The following is a 25,811-nucleotide window of genomic DNA, read 5'->3' on the forward strand; positions in this document are numbered from 1 at the left end:
ATGTTCTTTCTTTGTTCTTTATCTTGAATTTGACTAAATGCTTACAGGATTATTTTAAAAAGAAGCAGCAGTGAACCTGTACTGCCTTTCTTATTTGCAATAAGAGATAAACACTTCCATTTTCTGAGGAATGAAAGACACATTCTTCATACACATTATCATGTTTTTCACATTTAATATTAACCTTTCTATTGGCCAAAGCTACATTTTAAGCTATCAGCAAATCCATTTTAAAATGCTTTTTATCAAATTAGAACAAGAGGATGTTACTCCCAGAACAAAGATAAAGCCTTCTTTTGTGGCTCAGATGAAACTTTGATTTGTCATTTTCCCTGAACTGCAATCAATAGACCATGCCTGAGTACAATCTATCTAAACACAAGTGAAGTTATTTAATTTAAATCTATCCTGATAAAAACATCACAAATGTACCATAATATATGTACATACTATAATACTTTTCATTTCAAAGTGAAAATATAAAGTGTATTTTTTAATTACAAAAGTAAGAAAAATCAGCAGTTTATCATTGTCTATAATATCATAAATCAATTTCTGGGACATGAAACTTAAACATCTTACTATTTGTAAGTAAGAGAATTAATTAATACAATTATACTAAATATTTTAACTATTTCTGATACATAAAATATATCTTAAAGTTACAGCTTTTCCCAAAAAGAAATAAGAACAATGGAGAGTAAATAATTGGTTAGAATTAATTTTGAAAAACATGCAAGAGTTGAAGCCTCATGAAAATAGTATGCTATATCCAACTTTTTCACCTTTATGTAGATATAAGTGGTAAGTATGTGCAAAGTTTAGATATAAATTTTCCCAATAATCATGAAAGAAATTCTTAATTATGTTTCTCTATGTTTTAGGGATTCTATAAAATAAATTTTAAAAGTGTGCAATGCAACTTCTGTCTTTATTTACTTGCTGGATCGTACTCATTTGGAACATTTCTTCCTTTCATTAGCATAGGAAAACTCATAAAGTGTCTTTCCCATAAAACGAAGACGAAAACATATGGATATATATCCCCACTTCCTAAGTTTAATGTGTGACTGGGGAGAAAGATAGCATCAACATCACTGATTAAAAACAAATTTCATTACAATAAAATTCTCAGGACTATTCTTAGATCAAATTTGTTTTATAACCAAACAGAGTTCTTGGTTTAATCTAAAGAAAGAGCAAAAGCATCTGTCTCAACCTCCCTCCTTCCCTGCTGTGGCTGGAGTTCTATTTCTAATGTCCTGATTATACCATTTTCCAGATCATGTCCAATTCAAATATGGTAAAACGAAGACTCTTAATTTGGCTTAACAGTACTTTCATAATCTGGTCCCATCCACAAAGACTCATTATTTCCTTCTACTTTCTGAACAGGAACTATACAGTCATAGAGCCAATTATTACAGCTCACCAAATATCTCAAACTCTTTCATACCTTTGTCCTTTAGCTGTTTTACAGCTGTTTGCCTAAAATACACTAACCTTCTTAAGAAATTGTACTTATTCCTTGGGTTAATACAAGTCATCTCCTTTTAAAAATCTTCAGTGATCCTCCAAGATAGGGAGCATTTTCTGTCCACTTTGCTGCCTAGCACTGTGAGCATAACACTGGCCCTGCAGTAATTATTATACTTTACTAAAATGAACAGATTGCTTATTTTCCATTTCCAACGAGATAGTGGGAACAAGTTGGACAAGGGCTGTCACCATTAATGTATGTCTAAGGCCTGGAGAAGAGCAGGCACAATAAATGTGAAATCAAAGAACCTATGAGCCTAGGTAGTGGACTCTTCAAAACCTATCCAATGATAAGAAATCCATTTGTTTATAGTATAAGTTCAGAACTTTTCTGGAAGTTGTAGCTCTCTCATGGAATGTATACCATAACTATTTTCCAGCTTGTGTATCCCAGAGAAGCTCTGCATCAATTTCTTATGTAAAATTCTTGATACAGCTTAGAACGAAAGTTGACATTTTGGAATCTCAATAAAAAATATCAGTCAAACATTCTTTAACATCATGTCATTTTTAACATGATCTCACCAATGATCTATAGTGATGGAATATTCTGTCAAAAGGCTAGAAGGGAATGGAAGAAAAAAAAATGAATCTTGTAAGAATAGTGGCAAAATAAAATAAAAAATAAGACGTCTTGTGGCACTGGAGCCAGTCCACTACCTCTGTTTGTTGGTTTGCTTCTGCTTTGGTAAGAACAACTGATTTAAAAAAAAAAAAATCTATCATTAAATGTACCACAGAGACAAAACAGGTTCATAAAAGAATCCTATTCTCCCAGATTGTCACTCTATATGCTTTCTACTGAGAAATCTATAGAAATTAACTTATTAGGAATCTCATGTTAGGCCCTCCTTTAGTATAACCTAGGGGTTTGCAAATGTTTTCATAGACACATTGTTAAGAACAATGGAGAGTAAATAATTGGTTAGAATTAATTTTGAATACATGCCAGAGTTGAAGCCTCATGCAAAGCAGGGATTTTCTCTCCAGTGCTTTCTGTATCACTTAGACCTCTTTTGAGATAAAAACAATCAGCAGACTTTACTGGTTTAGATAATGGCTTTAGACATAGATTAAAATGGCTTTATGGGAGGATATATCTATCTAATGGCTCAAAGGTTACAAACAATCCATTTCCCCCACTCTGCTTTTACACTATCAACTTTACGTAGTGACCATGCACAGTTTTAGTGTCTCTTTTACTTATTTCTGCACCAGCTCTTTGATGTATTTTCTCACTCCATACTGTGTCACATGTCATAGTAGATGGCTTAATAGATGGAATATACTGGATGTCTTGGCTGGGAGATGGTTGCCATTCCAGCAAACCTCAAGAATAGATTCATAGGATGGATGAATTCATCAAAGAAAAATCAGAAGTACTATTAATAAGGAAAAATAATGAACAAATGGTGAAGAGGCTAGCAACCAATTATCAACAATGTATATTTTGCATGCTTTTCTATCAATTTAGCAATTTATTTCAACATAAGATCAAAGATTTAAAATTTTGCTAGTTAATTTGTTTAATGTCCCTTACTCCTTTTTAGCTTAATGGCAAAACTAAAAGTCAAGAATATGCTCTGTATTAATCCTTTGGCTTTTCTATACCTATCCCATTCCAACAATCTGTCCCTCTGAGATATGAACTCTGATATTGAGAATCACAGCTAAATAGCACATCTTCTTTTTACTTCATAGTGTGAATTCTTGAAGAGTATTTTTGGAAAATATATTTTTCCCAGCTACCACTTAATGCAATGCTAAATACCATTGGTCTTAAAGTTTAAAGATTACTATAGTTTTTTTTTTCTTATTATATTTAATTGACAGCCCATAACAATATTTCCTGATCTTATATAAGTCAAATGAAGTTAAATTTCTGGCCATAGTCAGTAACTTGTTTTTATCATTCCAAGGAAACAAAGAAAAGTATAATTCTCATGATGTGACATATTCAGTCTAGTATTATATCATAAAATAGAAAACCTACCTTAATATTAATAATATTGTTTTAATAATTTATTTTTATAAGTTTGATCAAACTCAAATAATCTTAGTTCTCTTCAGAAGACATTACTAGCTCATTGCTGATTAATCAGTAGCATGTGTCAAGTGGAAAAAGACATGTTAATTCAGAAATCTGTTTCCTTACCTGGGCAAAATGATATTCTATTATGGAATTATATTATTATATGCATATTATTTTCTGATAGCTATCAAAGTAGACACTTATTTAAAGGCAGATATATACTTTGAAATAAGTATTTCATGAGCATGTTAAGAAAATAAGTGAGATAGACTATAAACTATAAATCTATTGACCAGTTCTAGGTAAATAATGAAATTCTTATCTTTAATCAAACCAAAAAATAAAAAAGAAAAAGTCTTTGTGCTTAGCTCACTTTTCCACTATGAATTCACCTTAGAGTAAGAATAGGAACAACAAACATTATGTTGCACCAGGAATATTCTTAGCACTTAGATTATTAACTTATGAATATTCTATGAAAATATTATGAATAGGTAACTATATTCTCATTTTACAAATGAAAAAATTTAGTCACAAAGAATTTAAGGAAATTGCTAAAGAAAGTGGCAAATTTCAAACATGGTTTGGATCTTATATATTTCCCAAAGGTGCACATGGTAAAGGTTGGTCCCCAGGGTGGTGCTATTAGGATGCCTTAGAAACTTCAGGAGGCGGGGCCTACGTGGAGGTGTTTAGGGCACTGGCACATATCCTTGGAGGGGATGAGGTGCATGGTTTTGTTCTCCCACACAGTCCTCCTCATTGTTACTTAGCACTCCCACCAGAGGCCTAAAAGCAATGCATCTTCCTGATCACAGACTAGAACCTTCAAAACTGTGATAAAAAAGAAACCTTTCCTCTTTGGAATTGAAAATAGAAACTTAAAAAAAAATTAAGAATGTTTTTCTTCTTATGTAAATAGAGCAGTTGTTTTGCTCCAGTGTATTAGGACTTGAGAATAATGGAATTTGAAGACATATTGGGATGCTAATAGGGTGTGCAATTTGGTGTCATGCTTTATCTAACATCTGGTAGGCAAAGTTTTAATTTGCAGTGAGGGCAATAGCAAAAGTTTACTTAAGAGAATTTGAGAGTCATTTCTTGAAAGACATGATTTTGGGGATTAAAAAAAAGCAAGAAATTAGTGATGGATCAGAGGTTTATTGACAATCTGTTATATGAAGACAGAGTTAGGAAATAGATATTCAAAAATAAAATAAAACAAGATCTTTACCAAATTGGGACCAATATTAAAGAGGGGTATATACAGAAACAGTAAACGCCATAACTAAATTTCAAATTCCTTAAAATGTAAAATACTATAATAAACAGAGGAACAGAAATGACAACTAGTAGGATATTCTGTGATTCAAAATGTCTTTGGGTTTTATAAGAATGGCAAAAAGGAACTAGCAAGTGATTTTAAGCAGCTGAGTGATGTATCATGGGCAGATTCATGATGAGAGCTTATTATGTCAGGATAAAGAGAACCTAATCCTGGATACCAACACTGCCACTCACTGCCCTAGTTCTTCTCAATTAGCATAATTTTTTTTATATTAGCACCTTGTCCTTCACTGTTCTAATCCTCGTCTAATGAGTTTGATTTAGGTTGATAGAGAGTTTGAAATGACAGGAGGGTTTGCTTAGGGCTTCCTGGTGGAGCTCTGTAGCAGACAGTTGCAAAGGAATGCTAAAACCTAAGGAAGGAACAGAGGAAGAATACTATAAAAAGGAGACAGAGGAAGTTGCCTGAGGCAGACTAAACATATCCATGAATTCTGGTAGCTTCTCCTTGCTAAAATGTATAATCTATTCCACTATCTCTTAAGTCTGATTGACCTTGAGATTTACTTTGACCCACAAAATGTGATAGAAGTGACCTTATGAGAGTTCAAAACCTAGCCAATAAGTGACGTTTGGGCTGTTTTACCCTTTTGGAACACTGTTCTGAGACCACACTGGAAATTGCCAGACTAGTTTACTAGACCATGAAAGGACACACAGAGGGAAAAGGAAGCATCTTCCTTGTAGTCATGGCCTAAAACTACCATGTAAAGTAGCTGGTCTTAGTATATTAGAGGGTGAGAGCCCATGTGAAGAAGCATCAATGCACCCCTGCTGATAGCACCAGCAGTCAGATATGTTTAGGAGACTATCCTGGACCAGAAGCCAGCCAGAGCCAAATGTCCACAGTGAGTTCAGGTGAAACCTGAAAAAGAATTTCCCCAAATCATGAGAAATCATGTTATAGTTTTCAGCTATGGATTTTGAGGCTCTTTTTTTTAACCCAGCAAGGGTTCAATGAAATATTGCCAGACAGGCAAAAAGGGAATCAGGAATGTTGAATCTGAAATCATGAGAAAACAAAGTCTGACAGAGGAGGTCAATACAAATGAAATTAAGGAAGCAAATAAGAGGTTGGATAATGTGTGAGATGCATCTGTTAGGTTTGATAATTAAACTCCTGTCTAATTTGACTGAAATGTGTTCTTTCTGTCCATTTGTTTTTATTAAATGACCCAGATAAAAGTGGCCACTCTGGGTGGTATTGTCATCTCACCTCCTGTGACAAAATGAAAATCCCTTTTCTCTAATAGCTGTAATTTTAAGTAGATATTCTATGGGGGAATTGATAGCATTATTTAGTAAGTAACTTATTATTTATCTTTCATCTACAGTCTGCTAAATTGACCTAAGAAATAAATATAAATAAAATTCTTCACAAAATCCTATTCTTTGCTATGATATTATTATTCAAAAGAACACTGGCTTAATCCTGATCATTTTCTTAAGAACAAAATAAGTTTTATTAACAACAGTGCTAAATATATACTAATACATACATGGTCACACATAGAGATAGCAGAGAGATCAGCTTCTCTGATGCCAGGCTTCTAAGTCCAGTATAAAATTGTAGTTATTAGAAAACAACAATGAAGAATAACCTGTTGTCTAAAAGTTTCTAAAAAGCTATAATGACTTTTGTCTTTACAACAAATTGAATAAAAAAATCTCAACTCAATTATAGGGAACAAACTCTAACCAACACAGTTAGATGATCCTAATTGCAAGTAAGAGACTTTAGATTTAAGCATAATATCTAACCTAATTATTTTCCACACACTTTAAATGACACAGCATTCTACAGGAAGGAAACATCTTGATTGATTTCTTGCTTAAATTACAGAAAAATGACTCCATTATAGAATGGGTTCCTGCATTTAAAAGATCAGCTTTTCCATGAAATAGCTGTGTAATTTGTGTTAAGAAATAGATTTCCCGTTCCAGAAAATGATTATACATTTGTAATTGTGTTTTCATCTAGCTCTAAGGACATTCAAATTGATCTGAACTCAGAGTTCTCACTTAAGTTGTGGAAGGAAATCTTAGGTGAGTTCCATTCTATATTTAAACAAATTTTAACTTAATATTTTGTCTATCACTCCTCCTAGCATATTATGCCTTCTTGTCCACCAGTGATACATTTATGATAAAATGTGGTACAAAAGGTATTCATCTGATAGAAGCAAAAATATTTATGAATATGCCCTTTCATCTTAAGATCTTAAAAAGATTTTTGAATGTTCTCAAATGTTAAATAATCTTACATTGGTGCTTACATGTCTTCAGGTTTCCAGTTTTCTGATGTTTCTTTGTCCATTAAAATGAAAATAGAGGGCTGAGGTTGTGGCTCAGTGGTAGAGCACTCGCCTAGCATGTGTGAGGCCCTGGGTTCGATCCTCAGCACCACATAAAAATAAATAAATAAAATAAAGATATTGTGCCCAACTACAACTAAAAAATAAATAAATATTTTTTAAAAATGAAAATAGAATTTTTAAAATTCCACTAGGGAATCTAGGAACTTTTAAAGTGGCAGTGGACCCTACTTCTCTATTTTTTCGTAGGGTACATGGAGCTAATATTTCTACTAATACTTTTTTTGTATATCTTTATTTTGTTTACTTATTTTTATATGCTGCTGAGGATTGAATCCAGTGCCTTATATATGTGAGGCAAGCACTCTCACACTAAGCCACAACCCCAGCCCTCTACTAATAATTTTGATTCTAATATTTTGCCCCCTCTGTCTCATAATTGATCAGTCATTCCTAAGGTGAGCATATCACTCATTGTTGAATCCAATCCATTTTAGAGCAAAAGAAGTGCTACCTCAAGAAGTTGGTAACACCCTAAAAAAAAAAAAAAAACAAGACTGAGGAATTCATTTCATAACAAAGGACATTTCTAGTTAGCTGTGGCCTTCTTCAAATATTTTATCTTTCTTCTTTCAGATTCTTACTCTTGTCCCACTAGACCCTTCTTGCACTTGCCTTTACCACTCACAAATCCCTGCATCTCTCCCCACGCTGCGAGAGGTAACTTAAAAAAATTCTCCTATTTTGCAGAAAAACTCAGCTCTTGTATCTTGTTATGTCAGGAATGCAGAGAGTACCAAATATTTATCAACCAAAATTTCCCATTACAGCCTTTTCCTAAACTGGAAAACTGCATATCCTCTTTAATGTAGCATCAGGTGGTGGGTTCCTTTAAGGTTAGGTAACATCTATATTCCTTCCACTGTCATTGGATCTTCTTTTGTAATGGTCAGTATGGCGGTTCAGTTTGGATCCCCGAGGGTCCCTTTTACTGGATCTTTTCACCCATCTCAGATTCTGCTGCCAAAACCATTGGCTGATTGCCCTTAAACAGCAGGGTTGTCTGGACAACATGGAATATTAGAAATTTCTGGAACCCACATTCCTCTTTCCAGTCAGCAGTTGTGGGCTTATAATTGCTGTGAGAATATGAAAAAAAAATCATCTCCTTTACTTTTAGAACCATTAGATTTAAGATTTAATTTATGCTCCTGCATGTCAAACTTAATTAGATCAAGTCTATCGTTCTGTTTTTTCTCTACAGAAAAAAATTCACATAGCAGCTTGGATTCTTGTACAAGTTTGGCTCTTGACTTGCATCTGGGTACTTGAATTTCTGAAGGACTCTACCATTCTCTACATGATAAGGGTGGCTTTCTGTGCTTATAGTGTTTATATAAACAATGTGGCTTAGGTTGAATGTCTACTTTCCTTCAGGGACTCTGGAATATTGGTATGTACCAGACAGAGAGTGATTTCATGGCTGACCTCCACTAAGCCCTTGACTTCTAGCTCAAGTGAGCTTCACTGGTAGACAGCACTTCCCATGTGTTGTCACAACTCATTGGTGGAGAAATTAAGTACATCCTGTGTGACTCCACTGGGAGCCCCTAGAAGCTCATGCATGATTTCTTCTGGACTTTGCCCCATGTATATTTTGCTTTTGCTGATCATAAGAAATTGAAGCCAGATTTAAAGTTAGGTAGTCAGTGTAGTTAGGTAAATCGGGTCTAGAGTGAAATCTAAAATGGAGACCATGCGGAGAATGACTCAGGGAAAACACAGGACAACTCATGGAATGTTAATGAAGTCCCAAAAAGGCCCTAGGCCAAAGTCCACCTCAAAGAAATGTTAATGAACAGCCCCCAGCAAAAAGGTGCTGACTCAGAAGTCCTTCCTGACCAGATTACTTCTTTGGCCCACCTGTGTCCCACCCCTCGGTCCTTCCCACCCACATTCCATCACTGAAAGAACTATAAAAAGGGGAGACAACATCCCTTCCACGGATTCCACCTCTTGGGTCCCCTTCTTCCTCCGGGAGAAGTCTTTTCTGCTGTCCTTTAATAAACTTCTAATTTCTACTCTGATCTTGCCTCGTTGTGCTTCTTTGGTGTTATTCTTCAACATTGGGGAAGCAAGGACTCGTCACCGGTCAACAGCGGTAACAACATGATAAGCCAGTGCCCTGAATGCTAAAGTCTCTTTCCCCAAGTATTTTCAGTCAGTTCTTCAAGTACTTTAATGATAGGTAGAAAAAGTTCCTAGCAGAACGAAAGTTCTTGCTTTAAAGGCGTATCTCATGATAATTTCAACATCTCTCAATCACAGGTTTTCTGTGTCAAGAGAATCCAGCCTGTTTGCTGTGGTGCTGAGACTTTTCAGTAATGGAGATGTTCCTATTCACCCATGGCACAGTAAGCAATGACAGCCTGGCCGGTGACCTTCCATGACTCAGTGCCATTAAGATCTGCATAAGGGTGAACTGTTGTACTGCTTTACTTCAGCAGAATATTATTTTTTTGGTTTCAAAATTCTGGATCAAGTATGAGAGTGAGTTGTACTTGTCACTGTCATTGGTTATACAATAACTTTCATTAATATGGAAAAACTAAACGTAGTGCAGAAGCACAGGCATTTCCACTGCTGAGGCTCATCACTTTACGACATAATACAGAAAGTAGAATAAGAAAATGGAGTTTTTGAAATTCAGTGGGAATGGTGTCAATTCTCTGGTATCTGAAAAGGAGCCAATGTACCAAAGTATGAATGTCATGATTTATTTATTTTTTCAACAAAGGGGAGAAAAAAGGAAACAATATTTAGTTTACACTCAAGTAATAAACAAGACAATACATTCTCCTTCCCCTTGCTTCAAGCTTAATAGCTTTTGTTCTGCCTCTAGCCAACCAATTTAGGAAACAAAATACTCTCAGATCACCAAATTTCCATCTTTAAATAAAAAAGACAAATGTCACAAGAATTAAAATAGGGTAGAGTCCGGTGCTTTCAAAGGAGTAACACCCTCTAGGATTCTCCCCCATCCACTTTTGGATAGTTTCTGCATCTGTGTTAGAGAGCTGGAATTGCTTTTCTGATATCTTTAATTTCTTTTTTTCCACATTTTTTTAAGTTGGTACATTATAGTTGTACATACTGATGAGATTTGTTGTTACATATTTATACATGCACACAATATGGCAATATAATTTGGCCCAAGAGTTCTAAGATGTAGTGTGTTATGTCTATGGGGTATCTTTACTAAGTTTGGCATCAATATGGTGACCTCCAGCGAGTGGGTCCAGTGAGTGGGGACCCCCAGATTGCCTAAGGAGGGATGACTGGTCCAGATTGGAAACAGAGCAGGTCAAAACTCCCATGCAAATATCTTTAACTTTCTAGTACATGTAAAATGTTCATCTCCTTTTGAAGAGTCTGACTGTCTTCTGAGCTCTTTTGTTGGATTCTGTTCCACTTCCCTGTCAGAACCTATACAAGATTCTGCCTGACTTTTCTCTCAACGTTCTTCAACTTGCTACTTAGAAAACGTGGGAAAAATGAACAGCAGCAACAAATCCTAATGATCTCTGGAAACCTAGACAAAGAATATTTAAGGGAAGGAAAATAGAGACATTAAGTGCTTTCAAGTCATTAACAAAGTTGTGAAATTTGTGAGGAATGTGGGAGGGTAAAAAGTCTTTTCATTATTTTCTGGGTTCACAGGCTCCAATTCTCCATGTCCCTAGTCGAACCTTAACTTAATTATAAAACAAAATCCATAGCTGCAGCCTAGGCCTGGGGGTAGAGTCTGTACTACTAATCAACTTTAATTCCCTGGGCCCAATTTAATTACAAAACAACATTTGGTGCAGCTGCTAAGCACTTACCGGGTGACCACATGATAATACTGGAGTAGTATTTACAGGTCTCTGGCTTTTGCTTTTATTCTATCAGCCCTATTGTGTCTCCATCATATACAGATTTGAGGCAGCTCCAGGATTCCAAAAAAAAAAAAAAAAAAAGATTCTCTTGATTTTACACACCTCTGCATAAAATCACCAAAATATTAAATTTACACTAATGTCAGCAGATAAAATTTAATGACTGAGAGATAAAGGACAATAATAACAAATTGGATATCATTTGCATACTTCTTACATTTTAAAATTCATTCTGTTTGTGAGGCTGGCAAAGTGAAAGTGGCTTTTGTCTTCAGAGTTACCAACTGGCTTTTTAGGTTATAACAAACATTCCTTTCTAGTACAACTGGACAAAACAAACTCAGACCTCTGTTTACTTTTTTAGTGTTTCACAATAACTGAAGAAGTGATTGTGTTACAAAATAATTTTTATTTGAAAAAATTAAAATTAGCCACTGATATCTTTTAAATAGCTGGCTCCTCTATTCTATATTAAATATAAACTGTTCCCACAAATATCCAGGAAAATTGTTGCACTGAGTTAGATTGGATTTTTTTGTTGGATAACACTGAGGCAGAAGTTCCACACACAATCACTTTTCTTGTCTTAGCATTTCGTTTCACGTAGAAAAACCATTTTACAGTAGCTGGGACTTTTAATTCCTTCCTAGATCTTCAGAAGGAGAAAAAAGTTATTTCGACTAAGAAAAAAATTAATACAATGTTAAAGTTAAATATGACCCTTAATGTTTTTTTTTTTTTTTTTTTTTTTTTTTTTTTTTTTTTTTTTTAGCAATTCAGGAGATAATATAGAGTTCCACTACACGACTCTAAAGCAGTATTGGAAGTGTGAGTAGAGACAAAAATTGTTTCTTTTGCTTTCTTTTCCTGTATGCCAATCTCTAAGTGTTACTTTCTCCTTTTCTTTCTCTTTTGAATAGAATGGGGAATAGCTAAAGAGAGGATGTATCATGGCTAATTACACCTTCATAGAACAAAGCAGATTGTGTAAAATTCATCATCAAGCACTCATTCCTTCAGAATTTCCCATGCTCTCTCCTGCATGGTGACCAAAGACCCTGGACATAGGTGGCATTGTGTGTTTCAAAGTCAAAAGACTAATTTCTCAGTAATGTCAGTGGCTGTCAGTCTCCCATCCCAGTGAGGATTTTTCTTTACTACTGAACAGTGACTGAGTCACAGGAGGAAACAATTCTGCTTGCTATAAGAAAATAGGACCGAAGGAATTATGAAGGTTACCAGATGTTCCAGCACTCCGGGGGGCACCAGGATGCTTCTGCGTATGCCATAAACAGCATAAACTGTCAACCATGAGACCCTTGGGTTCAGTGCTCACATTTCTCCCATGTGCAGAGTCACAGGATTTGAGAGCTAGAAGGACCCTTGGACATGATCTTGTTCAGAGGTTTTAAACTGTGTCTGAGGGAGTCCTATGGTTCCTCTGTGACTTGGGATTGCTGAGGATAACAGTTTCTCTCCCAAACAATAATAGTGCTCTTGAGAACAATCTAGAGGGTGAGTCAGATGACATCAAGACAGAATATTTTACCAAAGAGTAGTTGTTTTAGTCTAAGGTGATTACTGTGGCTAGGGAAAAGAACCTTGTAGAAAACATTATCCACTGGTTCTGACATTTGAAGAGGGGGTGCCCAGAGAGTAGGAGAGGGCTGACTGGAAACACTGCTGTGAAAGGCCTAGTGGTTGGGGAATAAAATTCCTCCATGTAGACACATGTGGGGGAAAAAGACTTTCAGAGTCAAGTTAACTGACTTTTATGACCCTCCTCCATTTACATTCAAATTTCTTTGGTAAATAAAACAATATTAATGATTACCTTTCCTTGTTATTTGGAATTTGGCGATTTGCCCTGATGATGGTTTAGTTCTTATTCATTCTGTGTTCAAATTTTAGAATTCCCTGTGATGATTGATGGTATCTCTATAGTGCTGCCTTGAGATTGATCACACCATCTGTCTATCTATCCATCCATCCATCCATCCAAGGGAGAGAGGTAGCTCACTCTTCGTAATTAGAACCAGTTATAATGAGAGAAGACCCCAGATTTTAACATGAGGTAAAGCATATGTCCAAGGTTACAGATATTCAGAAAATTGGAATAGATGTTTCTGGCTTACCATCACTGTTGATGCACACAACCTCTTGAACCTGAGTGCCTGGACCACACTCCTTTCCGTTATCTGGCTCACAATCTCCAAGCCTCACTGCTTTCCACTCATAGCAGGATGGCTCTTCACAGGGAATGGCTTCCAGCAAATGAGGGCAGTTTCCAGTACCCCCAGATCCCCCAGTGGGCTCATTGGTAATGCGCCGCTTCCTCAGTTTGAAGCCTGAATTATCGGGGAAAGAAAATATTTATTGTTAACATCGGGGTCCAGTATTTCAGAAAGCTGAATGAAACCCCATGTGAATGTGGGATGTGGGTAGATGGTAGAAGTCATGACTGTTTTGAATCACTAGTGCATGTACCCCCAAATTGTACCCCAATGTGACCTCATAAACTGTTTTTGAAATGAATGAACGAATGAACAGAATGGAAAGAAGAGTTTGGTTTTAGCTTATTACAGAATAGATAAGGCAAAAAAAATCAAATAGTTCCTCTGTCCCTCATAAGGCTCAGTGGGGAGAGAGATAGGAGAAAGGAAGAGAGAGAAAAAAAAAGAAAATAGAGATAGATTTTGGTAGATAGATTTGGAAATTCTAAAGTTAAACAGCTTTCAAAAAGCCAATGAAATCTCAGGCTATACAGAAATATTCATGATCAAGTGAAAATTCTATTTTTCATCCTTCAGCACTTATCACATGATTGAATTTGGGAAAGGAACCTCTGAGAAATTGGATGGTTCCAGAGAAATTGTTCTTGAGCCTCCACTGAATTTAGACTCTGGAAATTTGAATTTAGGACCTAAACTATTCTAGCTTCAATGTGGAATATTTAACATTCTGCTCAAGGTTTCAATTACACCTAAGTTCTGCTTTTCCTGACAATGTAAAACACAATTAACAAGTCTGTTTATTGCTATGGGAACATACTAGAATAATTAGAAGGCTTTCCTTTGAAACAAAACAGGAAAATGTTTTCAATTATGAGATTATGTGGTACATCATGAAGTAAACCACTGAATTTATTCTATATCTCTTAGACATTGTCATTTGCATTAAAAAAGTAGTGACATTTTAAAAAAGCATGTTGACCTTCAAATTAATAAGGAGCTCTGATTACTGGGCACTAGCTTTGGGCCTGGCTCTGAATTTTTCTGTTTTTGCTCATTGATTCTATTTTTTTAAGTTTTTTTTTTTTAAATATTACTTTTTAGAAGTCAATGGATCTTTATTCATATGTGGTGCTTAGAATCGAACCCTGGGCTTAATACATGCTAGGCAAGTGCTCTACCACTGAGCTACGACCCCAGCCCAAGCTTTATTCTCTAAAACAACAATTTAAAGGAATTAAGGTTTATAAAATTTTGGTTCAACAATAACTGTTATTTTAAAGTACCACCATACATTCCAGATTTCAAATATTCCTTTAAAATCGAAACTTGATTAATATGAAAACATTCATGTAATTATTATAATTATTACTAACTTATTATATATCAATTGTATCTTTCTTTCATAAGTATATGTCTTTAAAATACAAGATTTTTTTTTAAATTAATTTATTTATTTTAATTAGATATGTATGTCAGATATTATTACATGCCTTTTACAGGTAAGGAGACAAAGACTTAGAAAAATGCATTAACTTATCTTAACCAAAAATGACAGAGTAGGTTTTCCAATCCAGGTCTGTCTGACACCACAGCTCATTTTAAACTCTGAAGTAAACTGTTTGGGATGTTTTCCATCATGCTGTCTCAAGTATAAAGCATCTGGCCTATGTTCTTCTGTTTTCATCTTCTGGTATCATCACCAGACTAGATTACTCATCTTTGAAATCTGTATTCCTTAGCCATTCTTGAAAGTATCATAAACGAATAATCAAAAAGAACACAGAACAGTATTTTAAAAAATGAGCCAAGATGTGACATGTCATGTCAATAGTACATACCTTTTTTGCCTTGCTGGTCATCACAGTTTTCATAAGTACAAGGTCCCCAAGCAGACCAAGGTGAAACCTCACATTCAATTGGACAAGGAATGTGGCACAGCTGTGTCGTGTTAGGGACTGGGCCAGTGCAGAATTTCGAATCCACTGGTTTTGAGGCTGTTTGGAAAAAGAATAGAGATATATGCTAAGAACTAAACCAAAAGCAATTGTTGTAGTCAACAGTATGACTCGTCTGTATGTATGAAAAAGGAAAATGCTTAAAAGATGTAGCACCAGAATATTATTCCAATGCTTCTCAACTATATCCTGAGAATAAAAAGAGGAGTGAGTAACGAAAGAAGTAGTATAGTTCAATCAAAAGAAGCTGGACCAGAAGTCTTGCAAACTATTACCAGCTTTACCACCAATTAGCCATGTAGTTAATAATGATAAATGCAACTCTCCTACTCAATAAAGTAATCCTTAAAGTGAACTCTAAGCTAGAGTTTAAGAAAGTAGAATCTGCTTTAGAGGACCCAGCACAGGAAGAGGGACAAAGCAGTTTCAATAAATATAAAAAAATAAGTCCACTGAGTGGCTTCTGATGGAGCAAACTCCTGTTCCTGTCAGTCCATAGGTATTAAGAGGTGTCACATGGATACGAGGAAGTTAAAGCTCATAGGGAGCTACTCTTTCTACTCCAGCTTTGACTCACACAGTGCTTTCCAGAACTTTTGCAGAATATATTATCTGTATATGTGACCAAAATCTAAGAATTGCTAAGGACCCTAATTAATAATTGTTTGTTCATAAGTTGACAATGGGTACATGTTGCTTGTGCATGCTTCTATCTTTTTGATGCCTAGAATTTGGATCTTTGGTATACACGTATATTTGAAAGTTTATGTCAAGATATACCCATAGTATGGCTACAGAACTGGTTAAAAATTACTAAGAGAGGAAGGTATTAATATGAACAGAAGAAGAGAATTAGCTGCTTGTCTACCTATCTATCATCTATCTATCTATATATCAGCTTTCATTCCACAGCTATAGTTACTTTTGCTGCAAAATATTTAATTAATAAGTATCTTGATCACATATTCCCTTTTATAAAAGTTAATTCCTGTTTCACTCTGATAATTTGGAGAACCCATGCTTGCAGAATAAAGGACTTAAATAACAGAGACTTAGCTATTTGTCATTCTCCTTATGTGAGAGGACTAATTCTAGTTGCTGAGATTGCATCTAGAAACTCATAAAAATGTTAAAATATTTTGAGCTATGATTTTTAAATTTAAGTACTGATTATGTCTATTTATAGTTTAAACTCTAAGGCAAGTTGTAAGTCCCTTAAGTCATGCGCCCCTTAAGTTTCTACACACACAAGAACACACAACCAAACATGCTACCTAAAGGCCATTATGTTGACTTCTCTTACTGACAGTTTTTGTTTTGAAAAATATTCTGCAGACTTTATTTTTTTCTCCTTCCTCCAAGAAGTGCTTATCCCCTTATCCCTTCACTTCCCACATGGACTATAGTGAAAATAAATGACAGGGCACCTCTAATTTGCTTAGTATGGAGCACAGCAAGCATGCTCAGTCAAGTTAAAAGGATTATTGCTATGCACAGCATAACATCAACCAAAGCCAAAAATGATTAATTTTATTGCTTTCTAATGGTGAAAGTACTTGACATGGTAATGATAGAAAATACAAAAATAAATGATTCACTTTCTGTGAATAAAGAAGAAAACCTTGACAAAATGATGCACATTTCACATAAAAATGAATTATTTTTAAGACCCATATAGGCAGAATAGTCTATACTATGCAGACAAATTAACATAAGTACTTTCACTTTCATCCTTTCACTTGTAGCATTTTTCCAACTCATTTAAATTAGAAGTTTGGTGTAATGGAGACCTGAAAGTCCTGCAGCATTTTCTTTCAATTGATTATAAGTCACTTTAAGCCTTGGTATTAATATATATATTTTTGGAAATAATAGTTATATCAAACAAAGTCTAAGGGGCATGCGATCTTGAATACTATGAGTCTGAAGAAATTTATATGTAAGGTTGAAGAATCTGAGAGAGAAGCAAGGCTTTATTAAGGAAACAAACTGCTACATTGTACTTCAGCTTCTCTGGCTATTCTCTTTGAATGTTTAATTTTAGCTTTTGGGGTATTTTGAATGCATCAAACAGAATAATCAGTCATGAAATCTTCTTGAGCTACTAGAAGAGAAAGGTGATGAATAAAGGCTCAGAAAGTATTGCTAAAGCAAATACTCTTGAGGGTGGCATAGTTGCTAAGCCAACCAAGTAAACCCTGAAATAATATAATTCTTGACAAGTGACCTCTATTTTTTAGACGTACTTTTATATAGATGTAGGCTTTTCCCATTAATCAAAGAAACAAGAGAGAATATATGTTTGTTTAAATCATACTCCCTTGATGATTTTCATTATAAGTTGTCTTATAAATAGAGTATGTATTGATAATGTAAATCCCAATATTATCTGAGTTCTTCAATATAAGTCAATCACATCTTTGCAATTGCTCCAAGAGTTATTTGGAATCAGTGTGATACAATCAATGAAGTAAAGGACAAACTCATAAGACCTTACTGGGATCCTGTTCATACCTGTGGGATATAATTCCTGCAGGTCTTTGTTATACAACATAGTGTTTGCTGTTGAACTAATATTGCCAAATATTGAGATCTGAATTTTTCTATAAGTAATACACTTATTGTTCATGTATAATTTTACTACTTAGAAAATTTTTCATGCAGTACAATTTCTGTAGAAATATTTTACATATTTTTAAATACCTGATTGTTGATTTCTTGAAAATAAAATAGACATTTTGATGTCATATGATAGAAAATATATTCAATTAAATGCATATCACATACTTCATGAGATCACAATGTTTGAACTTCTTTAGGGTTACCAAAAAAAAAAAAAAAAAAACCCTAAAAATTGAGAGTGGCATATTGTTGTATGTCTGAAATGTTTTTATATTTTTTTAAGTTTATAACATTTTAAATGGAAAAGGACTGTTATAATAGACTTAAGACTTATGTTTCCATCAATCTAATCAATGAGGTATTCTGAATATCTATTTGATGGATAATCCAAAGAGACAGCTAATATATAATTTTTAAATTGAATATTTTTAAGATAACTATAAATTCACATGAAACTATAATTTTTTGGAGATTCTATTCATTCTTTACAAAGTGTCCCTCAATGGTAAGATGTTACAAAACTATAATATGAAACAAATCTGGCAACAAATTCTTCTAGTTTTCATTCACCTAAAAATATCTTTATTTCTCCTTCATTTCAGAGGGATGCTTTTTCCTGAGTACTGAATTTTTAGTTGACAATTCTTGTTTTTTTTTGTAAACAACATATTACAACTTTATTAGATATTTTATTAGATTTATTTTATGTTTGGACTCAAGTGAGGTTTAAGTTGACAATTCTTTTTCTTTAGCATTTAAAAAATATTTTGTCACTTTTTCCTGGTCTATAAGGTTCCTGATTCACTATCATTCAAACTATCTTTTCTGTCTAGATGGAGTGTCATTTTTTCTCTGACTGCTTTCAAGTATTTTTTCCTTATCTTTAGTTTTCATACTGTAATTACAATGCATCTCTTTTAGTTTAACCTTTCAGAGACTTATGCAACTTCTTGAATCTGTAAATTTATGTCCTTGCCATATTTGAAAAGTTTTTAGCCACTACTTTTTTTTTAGAAACTTAAAAAACAACAACAAAAAACAAAACAAAAACCTCTGCCTTCTTTTTCCTCTCCTTCTAAAACTCTAATCATGAATATGAGATCTTTTGTTACAGACTCACAGGTTCCTGAAACAAATTTTTCATTTTTTTCCTACAATATACTTTATCTCCACTGGCCAGTGGGGCTGGGAATTGAACCCAGAGCTGTGTGCATGCTAAGACCTTCATTTTACCACTGAGCTACATCTCTAGGCCCAGTTTAGGTCATTTCTATTTCTCTGCATTTCAATCCTTCACTTCTTTCCTCTATCCCCTTCATTATGCTGATAAGCCATGAATAAAAGATTTTATTTGCTTTATTTTTGAGATCTAAAATTTCCACTTGGTTCTTATCTTCATTTTCTTGACTGAAGTGTTTTATGTTTTGTTCCAAGCATGCACATAAACATTGAAGCATTTTTATCATGTGTTCTGTAAAATCTTGTTAGATAATTCTAATCACTCCACCATCTCAGTGTTGGTTGGCATTCATTGACTGTTTTCTATTCAATTTAAAATTTTCTTGGTTCTTGATATGATGAGTGATGTCAATCAAAACCTGGACATTTTTTTGTGCTGTGTCCAAAGTCTCTAGATCATTTTCAAATCTTTCTTTTTTCCCAACTGGCTTTTTATGACTGTTCCAACACAGGAAAGGATGAGAACACTACGGTGTTCCTGGGAGTTGAGAGTGAAGGCCTGCCTTTCATTGACAGTGTGTGGGGGGAGCTGTTAGTCACTGTGAGGATGTGGATATTCTGGTTCCCCATTGCTTTACCAACACCATGGTGGGAGTCCATTACCAACATCTGGGATGCAGGGCCTGTTCTCTGCTTGACTTTCTTTGACAGCACCCAGCAGAAGTGCTGGTACCTCATTATGTAATAGTGAAAACTGAGTCTCCCTATAGGCTCTGCTGGTACATATAAGGTATGGCCATGCTCTTTATCTGTGTTTCTGGCTGGAATAGAATTATTACCTAAAGTTTGTGTCATGTCATATTGACCTTTTATTTGGCTAGAATGAGCAGGCGTTTGTTTAGACTTTTAAAATCTATGACCACTTGCATTTCTGGGTTGTTGGCTGCTTTAGCTCCAAGTCTCAGATACAGGAGGCAAAAGGAAAGCCATGGGAACTTACAGGGGTAGGGGGGCTGAGGTCTATACTTCTCTGCTTTCTTCTCTACAAGTTTTAGTCTTCTTGTAGTTTGTTTTCTATATACTTTCTAGGGATTTTTAAAATTTAGTATAGAAATTACATCTCTATTTTTCTGAAAGCAGAAGTCTATAGGTTATTTTTAAAATAAATCCTTTTAATTATAAAACTCAGATCACAAATAGAGAAAATCCTTAGAGAATTCCCCAAATCTACAATATGAATCTAATCTAGCATAGTATTATACTACTAAATCTGGTCTCTTCCCTGGTACAGTACTGATCCCAGCTCACAGAAATTTCCATTTTTAATGGCCTACTGGAAAGCCTACAATTGCCTATCAAGCGATCTTTAATTATTAGGGATAAAGGAAGGCTGATTCATACAGAAAATAAAAGCTTTACTATAATAGAGCAGTATAAGGGAAATTCATATTTAAAAAAAAAAAAACCCTTATTTTTTTCATCAGAAGGAGAGTGAATACAAAAGGGTCTAAGATTCTGGATAGAATGAAGTTCAGAGATGTAATGGTAAACATTGGAGAGGATGGCAGACAGAAAAATGGTTCCCCAAAGATTTTGGGCCTTGTTACAGTGTTGTCTCATTTGGCAAATGGCCTTTGCAGATGTGATTAAAGTCTTGAACCTTGAGATGGTGCATGCACCTTGGATGATGTGGGAAGTCTGGTTTAATTGCCAGAGCCCTTAAAAGCCGAAATCCTTTTCTGGCTGGAACAGAACAATGTGACAGAAAAAGGTAAGAAGAATCCAAGATGATAAGTAATGATTTGTCATTACTACCTTTACAGAAAGGGCCAGACCCCAAGAAATGAATGTGGCCTCTGGAAGCTGGGACCAGTCCCCAGCTGAAACCTCGAGGGAAACAGATCTCAGCCCTCCTCCCGGAAGAAATAAAATCCTGCCAGCACTTCAAGTGAGCAAGGAAACAGATCCCTGGAGTCTCCAGAAAGGAACAGAGTCCTGCCAAACCCTGATGTTACTCTGGGGAGACATATGTCAGACTCCTGTCCTTCAGAATTATAAAAGAGGGTGTGAAATTGTGGTAATTTGTTGTAACTGAGCAGAAAGATATAAATAGCAAGATTTAACTGAAATACAAACTACTTAATATGAAAATTGGGAGAATGATTAGAGATAAATATTCCAAAGTCTTTAGAATTATATTAATTATTGACTGTATTCATTTGGTAATAAGGTAATCTCTTTGCACAAATGCATAAGGATGTATAACTTCTGAACCAAGGCAAGCTACATGATAACCAGACAGGTACAACAAATTCAAAGGAGGGCAAGAAGGAGAAACAAAGACAAAGTGCAACAAAAAGAATAAAATAAGCTAGAAAAATAATGCAAATGATTACACTTAGCTACTAAAAACCAGACCCAACTGAATAAAAATATAAAATCTGAAATGACATATCCACTGGTTTTTCAAAAATGTAAAACGTTTGGCAATGCCAAGTGCCAGAGAAGATGTGAAACAGCCCAAACAGTTAAACCTTGCTGGTGGTAATCTAAGTGGTTTGGACCACCTTGAAAACCAATTGTGGAACAAGCCACCATTGTTGAAAAGATATATTACTTCTAATACCCTGGAAAAAATATCAGACGTTCACCACAGGCGATAATTAGAAGAATTGGTATTGCAGCACTGTTTGTTACAGCAAATCTAAAGATTTTTCCAATAAAACAGAAACACTTTGTTGCCATGTGCAACAAAGGGGGAACAAATAATAAATTATCCATTTTGCATTCTCTCTTGCTGCAATGAATAATAAACCAGCTTATTCAAATACAGGTGTGTTGCCAGTGCTCTTTGACTGAAGAGCGTTGACAAGTCAGATGTTCAAAAAAAAAAAATGTAAGAAGAATAAAAATAAAATCTAGAAGAGGGGTTTCACTGTGGTTGCAGTGGGATATGCTTTACTTAATAGCAAATGCTTGTTAGTATTTACTATGTATCAGGCAAGGCTACACAGTTGCAAATACTTAACAATAGTAATTCATTTAATTCTCAAAATCCCCACAGGTTAGGTATTACCCTATTTGGTGGGGATCATTATCCCCCTTATAGGGAAACAATATGGAGAGGTTAAGTAACTTGCCTCAAATCACACAACTAGGAAAATCACATACCTAAATTTGGGATTTACATCTAGGCAGTTTGGCTACCTAATATTTACTGTGTACCTCTAATACTCCTCCATGAGATTTTTGAAGGACACTTGAAGGAGTTTCAATAATATGTAATGTCTGCATAGAAGCACACAAACACACACACACAATTTACATTGCATTTATTAAATAAATTATTTTCATCCTCATAGTAAGCTCATGAAGTACTGAAATCCCAAATTTAAAGACAAGAGAAAATGAGACACAGAGATGTTATGCAACCTGCCCAAGGTCACATAGCTGATTGATAACAGGATTTAACTTACTCACTATGCTATACTCTCATATGGCAATTAATAGAAGCTATGTTCTTCTCTCAATTCCATACAACTCCTAGAAGTCTATAAGATAAAGGATTATTTGACCAGAACTACATGTTTTTAAATATCTATTTGATTATTGTGGGATAGGAGCAGGAAATAGTCATTGGAAAATGAATCTGTAGTATTTTAAATTTAAAAAGTTTAGATTTTTATCCATGTTAATATCTAGTACTTTCAAACCATTTTTTTTTTTTTTGGTTCTAAGATTCCCCCAGATCTACCACACGTATATTTTTAATTTTTTTTTAAATCATGAAAATATCTTTGGATTTTCAAAATATCAGAGATCTCACACTCAGTCTGCTTCAGATCTATCTATATTATGATATGCCTTTTCTGTACTCATTCAGAAGACACATTAGTACTCAAAGGTTGAGAAAACTGCAATAAGTTTAATAATTCATTCATCCATTTAGCAAAACAGCTGAGCATTTTAGGCTTTCAAAACCCTTGATATTATATTTATTTTTCAATGTCTCCTCTGGAAATCTTGAATTAGCATTTTATTTCTTGAATTAGCATTTCATTTCCTCAAGCAAGCTTATTTGATTGCTAACTCACAATTATGAAAGAATTCTCTTAGATTTAAATATTAATTTCTATGTGAGAACTGAACAAACTTTATGATTAAATGTAAGAGAGTATGATACCTAAAGAGATTTCAAAGACAAAAATAAATTGGTTACAGATCATTCTTCTTTTCTTTTCTTTCATATTCTGTTTTCCTTCCAATTACTAAAATAAATATCAGTGCCCACTCTGTAAAGCCAGTCTTTGTGTCAAACACCATGTGCCAAATGATGCTGACGGGCAGTAGCCAGGTGCTCAGTTTGTGTCTTTGCTTCTGTTGTTTTACTTTCCTTCATTATGACCAGTGCACAGGTAGTAAGTTAGGGTATTTTAAACAAGCCAGTTTTGGGCTGGGATTGTGGCTCAGCGGTAGAGCCCGTGCCTAGCATGGGCAGGACCCAGGTTCGAATCTCAGCACCACATAAAAATAAAAAAGGCATTGTGTTGTGTCCATCTACAAAAAAGATTCTCTCTCTCTCTCTCTCTCCCCTTTCTCCTCTTAAAAAAAAAAAAAAAAGCCAGTTTTAACTTTGAGAAGGCTCTATTTTTGGTTTACTCAATACTTGCTGCTACCTCAGCCAGAGGCACTAAAACTTTAACCTGAAGAATTGGTATCAAACAAATACTTTATCATGAAAATTAATAAAATTCTGTGAGTAGCAGTGATTCCTTGTAGCTTTTGATGTTCATGTACTAAATTTTATTCATATATATGTAATTTCTTTTCTCATACTGATTCACTTAATGGAAACGTAAAACCCATCATACATTTTTCAAACAGTACAGCAGATTGTTTTCCAAAGACCATGCACTTATTTCTTAACCAATTTTGAAACCACATTTTAAACAATGATTGAGAATTGTGTCCTGGTATTTTAATAATGCTACGAAGCTTACTTCCAGTCCTCTCTGGGATGACAACTCATTGTTGAGGTATTTTTCTTAATTAGTCATTTGTCCTTTTAGCCTGGGATGTTATATACTTCATTTAGGAAGCATACATGAAGAGTACCTGAGTCTGTTTTCTGCATCATAATTAACATCTTCAGTATCCAATCGACGCACCACTGCATCCATGCAGTTAGTGAGCTGACAGCCTGACATCCATCCTGGCCATCCTGCTCTACCACAGATAGCTCCTCCTTGCACACACTCCTGATAGCTGTTTCCATAACCTCTTGAACTATACTGAAGTCACAAGTCAGATAAGTTCTGACTTTTTGTTTGTTTGTTTATTTGCTTTTTACATTAGACTATTTTAGATGTAAGCTATTCATTTGAGTGGTTCCTGGTCTTAGGAATTAGGGTATTTTTACCTATGCCTTCTAACTTTTATAGCTGCTTTTTCTGTTGGGGTTACAGGATTAGGTTTAATCCATTTTTAGTTTATAGGCAAGTGAAAATTATGCTGGATACATTTCATAAATTTAGATGAGTTTCTCTTGAAGTATTCCAATAAAGGATGCTTAGGCCTGATTAAAATAATAAGAATATCCCTCTTTCTTTCCTCCTCAACTGTAGATTCTAGTTCTAACTTCCCAATTATGGATGTTGGGAGACTGATGGTGGAGAAGGAGTTGGCACAAAAGCAGCAATGTAACTCAGGGACAGAGTTCCAAGAAGACTATCTCCTCTGTGAAGGACTAAGCCTCCTGTGGCTGTTCTCTGAATGCTGCCTGTGGCAGACAGGCAGGATATTTGAAAGATGGACCCCTTACTGACTTGGCTTCAGCCTTCACTCTGCTGAGCTGGGGTGCCCTGAGAGTCTCAGCTGCTTACTTCTCTCATAAACTCTATTCAGTCTCACAGGGGTTGTTGTTTCTTTTCCTTGGTGCCTCCAATTCTTTTGAATTTTTATCAATATCATCTTGGAAAATAAAAACTTCTTTAAGGGTCCTGACTCTGGATGGACTCTATTCCCATTTCCAGGACTGAAAAAGTATGTTTTGTCTAGTTTTATATTCTACTAGCCATTTTAGGTAATATAGAGGGAGGTCCATATGCAAAACCATATTGCCTAAAAAAGAACTATCCTCATGTCTCTATGCCAATAAAAGATCTGTGCTATCCTTTCCAGTATTTATAGAAATGAACACATGTCAGATAATTTCTCTAACTGACCCTATTCCATATAAGACAAGAACATTTTAAAACATGTGGGAATGTAAAATACACATCTTCATATCTTTATATGAGGGGGACTGCCAATCATGGTTAGAATTTGAATCTCACCAATTGTATCAGCAGCTTGATGAGCACCTCGCTCCCTTTTTTGGGGGATGTACCATCTGTTGCAGTACTGCAATACAGATTTTTTTTTTAACCTGGACATTTTGTAGAATACTGTACATACAATTCACACTGATATCTTCCAATCAATACACCCTTATCAATTCAAATTCCCATGTACAATGTCCCTATCCAGGATAAAAGATATTCTAAATTAAAATAAGCAGTTTAGAACATGCATGCTATCCACAATAGAATGATAGAGATTCTTAGCATTTAGATTTTGGAAGTATTACAGCCTTTGTTTTAAAGTGACTA

The 25,811-nt window shown here is 34.8% G+C and overlaps 1 protein-coding gene across 1 annotated transcript in view; it reads right to left on the bottom strand.

The window, feature by feature from the left end:
- Positions 1-25,811, bottom strand: part of Thsd7a (thrombospondin type 1 domain containing 7A) — a 395,278-nt gene that overhangs the window by 127,573 nt on the left and 241,894 nt on the right. The window contains exons 5-6 of the mRNA XM_027926470.2: positions 15,244-15,399; positions 13,307-13,519 (exon numbers count right to left, since the gene is read on the bottom strand). Of these exons, the coding sequence (XP_027782271.2) occupies positions 13,307-13,519; positions 15,244-15,399 (369 nt within the window). The remainder of the gene's footprint in view (positions 1-13,306; positions 13,520-15,243; positions 15,400-25,811) is intronic.

Source organism: Marmota flaviventris, chromosome 1 (genome assembly GCF_047511675.1).
Source record: "Marmota flaviventris isolate mMarFla1 chromosome 1, mMarFla1.hap1, whole genome shotgun sequence".
NCBI lineage: Eukaryota > Metazoa > Chordata > Mammalia > Rodentia > Sciuridae > Marmota > Marmota flaviventris.